This window comes from Parasteatoda tepidariorum, chromosome 2 (genome assembly GCF_043381705.1).
Source record: "Parasteatoda tepidariorum isolate YZ-2023 chromosome 2, CAS_Ptep_4.0, whole genome shotgun sequence".
NCBI classification, from domain to species: Eukaryota; Metazoa; Arthropoda; class Arachnida; order Araneae; family Theridiidae; genus Parasteatoda; species Parasteatoda tepidariorum.
The window spans coordinates 47899155-47908327 of NC_092205.1; the positions used below are offsets into that span (position 1 = coordinate 47899155).

Sequence of the window (9173 nt, forward strand, 5' to 3'; positions counted from 1 at the left end):
ACTCCTAGATCAGTACCCTCAGAGCAGGGACTACAATAAGGACAGTTTACTTTCCCCTCCGGAAAAATGAAAAGCAGCTGGCCATTTATAAACCGGTTTGTTGCTCAAAAAGTGGCGCTGATTACTTTTCTTCAGGGATAAAAAAAAGTGCATTCCATACATTTTTTCCATGCGTTACAGTTGAATAGTCGCTGTGTTACTATATATTTTATGTATTAATTAAATTTTGAAATAAAATTCACAATTTTAAAATGCCAAGAGTGTGTTTTTCTACAGGATGCAATACCGGGTATGTGAAACAACGAAGAGAAACAATAAAAGATGGGGAAAAAGTACCCAGTCTTTTTCAAGCACCAAAGGTATGTGCACGTGTTATTTAAATATGTATCTAAGTTATGATTATACATCATATATTGATATAGTACATATGTCATGAATTGATAATCATTAATCATTATGTAGTTTCGATTTCAAAACTGTTTTTATTAGCTGTATCGCATTTGGAGATGAAACGAAGCTATTGTTTAAAATTTTGCAATGATTGTTTTATGATAAATTTCTTTGAAAAATAAAATATATATATATTGACGTTAAATACAATACGATATATATATATATATATGTATATAATATAAATAAATAAATATAAGCTTATATAATTGGGATTAACTGCATCTAAGAGGAAAATCTTCAAAAAAAAAAGAGTGCGAGACATTAAAGGCAGCTAGATTGTAAATTAGTGACCGGGTAATTTGGTGAGAGCGGGTACCTCAATTGTGTAAAGATTTTTTCTGCTCTCTCTGAATCACTTTACTAGTCAAGAAGAAAGGCCTACCATACTATTCATTGGAGAATATAGTCACAAAAGTTATTTTGATTACATAATATTATACGGTTACTATAGATTCGTACCCAAACCAACGGCATGGACTTAGTCCAATCGTAAGAGTTTAGTATAATTTTTGTTGTTGTTTAGATTCGATTCGATCTGTTCTCGGGGTAAGAGTGAGTACTACCAAGTTTTGCCTCCCCATCCTCCTTTGATGTTCATCTATACTGGATTCACAAAAGCTGCGGTGCAGCGGAGGAAGAAGAAAATTATCATTTATAAAAAAGTAGAAAATCATCTATAAAAAAGTAGTGCACCTATGAATTTTCAGGAGTAATATATCGTACACTACTAAACACTGAATAGCTTGATTAAATATGACAGTTTCTAGGTAGAAAATCTTAACTCCAACAGGTCTTCGAACTCCAGCTACTCGGTCTGACCCCACTTTCCCTTAAATATCTATTTAAAAATTTGAGTAGGCATTGAAATAAAGTGTATGGGCCCCATAATTTTATTTATATAAACTTCCAAACTATCAGGAATCATTGAGTGCTGTTTCATTTGAAGATCTTGCCATAAATGTGCCCTATGTGGCAAATGATTGAGGAGCATAATTGCTCTTCAAAAATTAGAATTTTCAATACCAATGTTAAATATGTCCTACCCTACTATATGGATCTGAGATATGTCACTGCAATAGAAAATAACGTGAAAAAACTTCAAGTACTCATTAAAAACTGTTAAGGAAGAATCTTGCGTATCAATTGGTTCCATAAAATTTGTAATGCAGAAATCTTTAGAAAAGCAAAACAGAAATTAATTGATTTGAAAATAAAATTTTTTTTTAAGCAGAAATGGATTGGTCAATGTTCTACGCAAACCTTAAAAGTTTAAAGTAAAGCAAGTTTTTGTTGAAACCCTCAGTACACCACAAAAAGAGGAAGACCTAAAAGTACTTGGCGCAGGACTATTGTAAACGAATTGAAAAAAAGAGGAAAGACATACAGAGAGAGGCAAAATATCTGGCCGCAAATAGTAGAAAGCTATAATAGAAGCCCTATGCCCCAATTCGGTGTGAAAAGAAATATGTATGTAATTGCTCTTCAGTTGATTGTTTTGCAGCAAGTCACATTTTAGTGAATTTCAGAAAATTACTTGAAGAGAGTATTGAATAATCTGGAAGCTATACTCCTTTTTTGTTGGAAATCACCTTATTTAGGGGCTTGCAAATAGTTTTGATGTTTAATATTTACGAAAGAGATGATTATAAAATACATGTTGTTAAACTGAAATATAGAGTTTTAAAGATACATTTGGGACTTAATTTCGTACGTTACGCAAATTTTTTAGCTTTCACCAAAATTATGATGTGTATTTTTAAGAGTTATTAGCTACAATTTTCAATAATTTTAACTTTTGAAATTAATAATTTAATTTCAACTCTCGTTCTCAACAAGATTTTCCAGTTGGGATAGTTTGAATTGCTTGTGCTTCTTGATATGCTTGTTTGTTGTTATGCAAAACGCACAAGAAATTAATATCTTTTTCTATAACTACAAAAAACTTATATGTACTAACAAAAAATAAGGAAAAGAAAAAAAGAAACTGAATATTTTTAAAATGTTACTTAGTAGTGTTAAGTAAAGTCTCTGATTACTAGCTAATTTATAATTTGGAGTTTCTGATGAAGTTATTACGATTTTTAAGTAACTATAAGTTTAATTTGAAATTTTTTAAAATTAGAATTCCCATGAATCCTATTTCTAGTTACTATAGTTTAAAGTTATATTTGACATACTTTCAGCTCTCTAAATGCAACAAGCAACTATTGTAAGATTCAATACTTACAGCAGACAATAATATGTTCCATTGTAAATTTAAAGATGTTGTTTTACATGTTCTTTAAGTAAACTCTCAAGGCTCCAACAAAGTTACGATTTAAAGTCCTAGAGCCTTGGTGGCTCAGAAGATAGGGAGCTCGCCTCCCAGTGAAGTGAACCGGGTTCAAATCCCGGCGAAGGCAGGTTAATTCGAATTCCTCACCCGGCTCGCACCGACCACAGTGCTGACGTAAAATATCCTTAGTGCTGGACGGATCATGGGTTAGAGTCCCCTTGCTGACAGTGTAACCGTGGGAGGTCTTCTTGATTTTCCTCTCCATGCAACGCAAATGCGGGTGAGTTACATCAAAAAGTCCTCCACGAAAGCAAATTTCTCCCAATACTTGATCCAGCAGTTCCCTCTTCTTCTGAATTGGGTTAAAAACTACAAGGCTACATAGTTAAACATTTGTAGCCGTAAACTGAAAATTCGGTCGGCTGTTTAACGACGTTTATAAAATAAAATTTAAAGTCCTAGATTTAGTCTTAAAGATTTAATTTTTCAAATTATTGTTTACTACAATCCATGTCTCGCCATGCATCTGGTTGCATAGTTACTGCAGTTTGAAGTCTTACTTAATGCTCATGTTAGTCATTCTGAAAAGTACACAAAAAATAAATGTTCAATATTTGCGGCATACCTGTATATGTTCTTAAAACAAAAGGCTGAGTGTTTTCAAAATGTAGCTTAACACGTTTAGAAAACTTTCCAATTTCCAACAAAGTTAAAATTTGAAGCTCTGATATTATACTCAAAGATTTTAAAAAAAAATTTTAGTTTTTGAAAATGTTAGCTACAACTCCCGTTTGTTATTAATCGGATTATCTTATTAGTATATTTTAAAGTCTTATTTGATAATTTTTTTGTCGTACTGCAAAACTCTCAAGAAATTAACGTTATGTTGAATCTTTTCAGTAGACAATCACATGTTCTTAAGGAAAAAAAAAGTTATTTTCAAAATGTTAATTAATACTTTCTTACAAACTCTCTAAATTCTAACAAAATTATAATTTTAAGTTCCAGATTTATTGTTTAAGATTTTAAACTAATATCAACCAACCTTAATTTTCCAAATTATTTATTGTACTTAATTAAATCAAATTGTATTGTTAGAATAGTTAAAATTACATTTCATGTAATTTAAACTTTTATTAATGCAATTAAATTATTAATTAAAATAATTAATAAAATAGTCTTACTTGATACACTTGTTTGTTGTTCTGCAAAGCCCACTAACACTACAAAGATGTCGAAGAACAGAACGCGTGCGCGCATTCTTTTTTTTTCTTTTTCTTCCACTACAATAATCAAAACAAATGAGGAAAATAATCGATTTAATCAAAACAATAGATGATTGCAATTACAATAGAGAAGTTTAAGAGAAAGTGATGCTATTTAAACAATCTTTAGATCATGTGGGCCAAACATACATTAAGTGAGGGTGGCATGACCTAAAAACACAATTTCACTTTCAATTATCAACATTGAAAAGTGAAAAAAACAAAAACAGTGAAAGTTTTGTTATTATTCTGTATTATATGGATGCGGTCGCCAGGGTCACCGTTCTTTACTCGGGCGGGGTCCACGGTCGACCGCCGAGGTCACCACCAGGGAGTGTTTATTGACCTTGAGGTTGAAGTATCTTCTTGCCAAGAAGTGAAAGGAGTATATTTTGAATGGTAATTAAGGGTCATTAGCTTCAAATCCATGATGAAATTAGCAGGTTATGTTTATTTGATGAATTATTATTGTTTTGTGAATAACACTTTGGATGTTGCAAGAAGTTTCTTTTTTTTCTAGTTAGCCTACGCCATACTAAGTACTTCTGCCAATGGATTGTGGTTTTTGATAAAATCAATGATTATAGAAATTAGGAAACAGATCAAGTAATATGGGACTCACTGTAGATGGCACAAATCAAGTTTAACACGTTTTTTCATTTCATGAGGATTAGTTATTTATTTTGTATTGAACTAAAATAAAATGTCTATTGTCGTTTTCGTACGCTGTAAAAAATTACGGTAAATCGTATTGGCACTTAAGATGTCGGTACTTAAACTGTAAAACTAATTTTTACTGAAATCTCTTGCAGAACAAAAAATTTGCTATACCGTAATTTTTACAGTAATAACTACCATGAAATCACTGAATCACTCTAATTGAATAAATATTACTGTAAAAAATACGGAATAATATGTTACAGTAAAAATTGATTTTACTGATGATGCACCTAAATTAGCAGGTACTTCGAACCCGCGCCAGCCCGTGCTCGACGAATAACACACTGCGCACGGTCCTAACCATTGGATCACGCATATATTCGTCCGACTATTTAACTTCAAGAACACTCTCCCGGTTAGTCAAACAAAAGGATTTTAGACCCATTGCGGTCCCCCTAAAAACTCTTGATCCGAAATATTTTACAGTGTGCAGTTAGTTGTTATCGCAAGTTTACTTTTGAATTTAATCAAATTTGCAAGATTAATTAGATCTTTTAATACATTTTGTCATTTTTTAAAATTTCATTACCGATGGTGAATAGTTGATACATATTGGACCTTTGGCTATTTCATTGTTCGACTCTGTAGCACTGTGATTTTGAAGAGACAAGGGAGCTTTGATCAAGCATTAGAACAAACTCGCCTTCCTTTTGAAGGTTTCATATTTTTAAAACCATTTTCTCATTTTTATTATTATGTAGTGTTTGCAATTTTCCCATTTCAGTCCTAATGACGAAGTAAGGACAAGGTATATATTTTATTTGTTTTATTTTGCTATCCGGTGTTTAGGACCATAAATGTATGTTGTCAAAGATTCTCTCAATTTTTTAATTTTGTATCTGTCTTAGTAGACAAGAAACTCCCGAGTCAAGAATCGAGTATAATGAGGAAAAGAATCTAACTTAAGAATCAAGAGTAATCAGGAAAAGAATTTCTTGAGTCAAGAATCAAGTGTAATTAAGAGAAGATTCTCCTGAGTCAAGAAACGAGCATTACAATGATAAGAAAACCATAAAATCTTCCACAATTAGCTCGACACGATAGCTACAGTTTTCATAATCCTCAGAGTCATTGGACCAATATTTATCAGAAAAAAAATACCTTCCCTTGGAGTTTTAGATACTTTTTAATTAGTAAATTCTTAGTCTGATTATTGTGCTGTGTTAAGTGTTAAGTAATATCATTCTCAAAATATCAAAATTAAACTTTTTTAGTCTTTCTTTATATCTGGTAAGGAGCACATAGTCAAAATTTGAGACTTCTTTTTTGGAAAAATTGTGTCATTCAGCATTAGTGTCTATTAGTGCTGTAGTGCTTTATTTACATTGCACTAGAGCTGCACAATGGGCTCTTGACGATGGTATGGGAAAACTCCCCGAGGATTTCCCGAAGACATGCCATCACAATTTTGATCCTCAGCATAGAGGATGGCTCCTCCGCTTTGGTACCCCGACGATCTGCATGGTAAAATCGAGCATTTTATGGTAAGAGGACCGATACGGCGAACCATCGGCCCCTACGGAAGCTGATCAAAGTGATCACCCACCTACTCTATGACCGCAGTCAGTGATACTTGACTTCGGTGTGTTACTGGAAATTGTGTCTGTACGATCAGTCCAATGTGGGTTGTCTGTTAGTGTAAATGTTATCTAATTACCCATTTAATTACAAAATATAGAAAGGAAATGTTTTTTAGTTTTTCTTAAATAAAATTTATTTTATAAGGATTACAAGGCTCAAGATGTAGCTTTTTAAGTCTATAAGAAATGGGGGAGTGTGTTGAAATAGGACCCATAAGTCTCAGGGTCAGGGACCCAACTAGGGTCACAGGGTTTGAGACCCATGGTTACTCAAAAAGGGTAAACTGTTAATATATATCAAAGTAAATATATATCAACAAGTAAATTATGTTTTAGTGATGCATAGATGCTTTTGGAAAAATTTCTTGTCTTTAATTTCAGTAAAAAACCCTAAGAATCTTATTTCAATTTGTGTATACAGAGCAATATATATCATGAAATCTTTGAAATTACAGTCCGGCCGTAAAAACAAACAGAAATATTTTGAAGGGATATGAGAAAAGAGGTGAAGCGATTCTTTCCAATTTTATTCAGAAAAAGATTTGCACGTAAGCATGTAAAAATATGGAAAAATGAATTGAAAATATGATTTTCTATTTAAGAATTTCTTATTTCAAAGGAATTGGAAAAAGATTTAACATTTTTTATATGAAAAACATATATCTGTTTTCGAAAACAAGTATATAAATTTAATAATATTGAAAATATTTTGCAGATGAAACTGTAATTGCATTGCTAAAAATGCTCTTCTAAAATGAAGTATGTATTGCAGCAAAAGTATTTCATGGAAGTGTTCCTGGTTATAATAAACATGTTAGATTTTACAGAAATACTACAGTTCATTCTGAAATTTGATGTCAGATAAGAAACATGGTAGGTTTTTTTTCTTCTTCTTTAGAATGTAAAGCATTTTGGGTTATGCATTCTTCATTCGAGATAGAGATTCCATTTTTATATGTGCTCCCATATTATTTTTAAAAACGGTTTTAGCAAAAAGAAATTATTTTTGATTAAAAGAGCATTTCGAATCGCATTTTGCAGCTTTTTTTACAGTCAGCTCAATTCATCCGCTATATTTCAAATGTTTTCAAGTTTCTTAATTATTAAAGAATTTTTGAAAATAAAATTTTGCAATAGATCGAAAGCTTAATTTTCGACTTTGTTTAATAACAATCATATTTAATTTAACACTAGAATCTTTTAAAACTAAAAGTACCTAAAAGTGAAATTTAATTAAAACAAGTTTAATCTCTTTCATGTATTTACTGCTACTGTTTCATTTGATTGTAAACGTTGCAATAGAGCTGCACTAATGGACTGTCATGTATTAACTCTTTCTGTTTGATTCGATTATTAACTGATTCTGAAAAACTGATTCAACTGATTTAGTTTAATTTGTTTGTTAACGACACATTAGAGCTATACTAATGGGTTGTCATGGATTAATTGTTTCTGCTTGAATCGATTATTTATGTCGCACTAGAGCTGCACTAAAGGACCTTCATAAATCAACTGCTTCTGTTTAATTTGGTTTTTATCATCGCATTAGAGCTACACTTATGGACTGTCATGTATTAACTGTTTCTGTTTCATTCGATTATTAACTGATTCTGAAAAACTGATTCAACTGATTCTGTTTAATTTGTTTGTTAACGTCACATTAGAGCTATACTAATGGCTTGTCATGTGTTAATTGTTTCTGCTTGAATCGATTATTTATGCCGCACTAGAGCTGCACAAAAAGACTTTCATATATCAACTGCTTCTGTTTAATTTGGTTTTTATCATCGCATTAGAGCTGCACTTATGGACTGTCATGTATTAACTGCTTCTGTTTGATTCGATTATTAACTGATTCTGAAAAACTGATTCAACTGATTCTGTTTAATTTGTTTGTTAACGTCACATTAGAGCTATACTAATGGGTTGTCATGTGTTAATTGTTTCTGCTTGAATCGATTATTTATGCCGCACTAGAGCTGCACAAAAGGACTTTCATATATCAACTGCTTCTGTTTAATTTGGTTTTTATCATCGCATTAGAGCTGCACTTATGGACTGTCATGTATTAACTGTTTCTGTTTGATTCGATCATTAACTGATTCTGAAAAACTGATTCAACTGATTCTGTTTAATTTGTTTGTTAACGTCACATTAGAGCTATACTAATGGGTTGTCATGTGTTAATTGTTTCTGCTTGAATCGATTATTTATGCCGCACTAGAGCTGCACAAAAGGACTTTCATATATCAACTGCTTCTGTTTAATTTGGTTTTTATCATCGCATTAGAGCTATACTTATGGACTGTCATGTATTAACTGTTTCTGTTTGATTCGATTATTAACTGATTCTGAAAAACTGATTCAACTGATTCTGTTTAATTTGTTTGTTAACGTCACATTAGAGCTATACTAATGGGTTGTCATGTATTAATTGTTTCTGCTTTAATCGATTATTTATGTCGCACTAGAGCTGCACTAAAGGATTTTCATATATCAACTGCTTCTGTTTAGTTGAGTTTTTAACATCGCATTAGAGGTGCACTTATGGACTGTCATTTAGTAACACTAGAAAGACTGAAATACCTATATTGCCCAAAAGCAGTCAAAATGACTGCATTGAGAAAGAATAACTAATGTATAGAGAAATTTGTTTAAAATTAATTTTCAATATTTTTGATACTATTTTCATTTATATAATAAGTTATTAGTAAATATCTACAATAAAAATAATTATAAAAGTCACACAATTCTAAGAAATTGTGTCATTATGCACATCATTGTTTTTCTAATTGAAATTAGAAAGCAGTCAAAATGACTTCCTTGGGCAATCTAGGGTTAATTGTTTCTGTTTAATTCGATTATTAATGCCTCACTAAT

At 31.5% G+C, this 9173-nt stretch overlaps 1 protein-coding gene across 1 annotated transcript in view; it reads right to left on the reverse strand.

Annotated features, from left to right (window-relative positions):
* Window positions 1-4193, reverse strand: part of LOC107437912 (trypsin-1-like) — a 24673-nt gene extending 20480 nt beyond the window's left edge. The window contains exon 1 of the mRNA XM_016050051.3: window positions 3913-4193. Coding sequence (XP_015905537.1) covers window positions 3913-3988 — 76 coding nt within the window. The 5' untranslated portion in view covers window positions 3989-4193. The remainder of the gene's footprint in view (window positions 1-3912) is intronic.
* Window positions 4194-9173: the final 4980 nt, after the last annotated feature.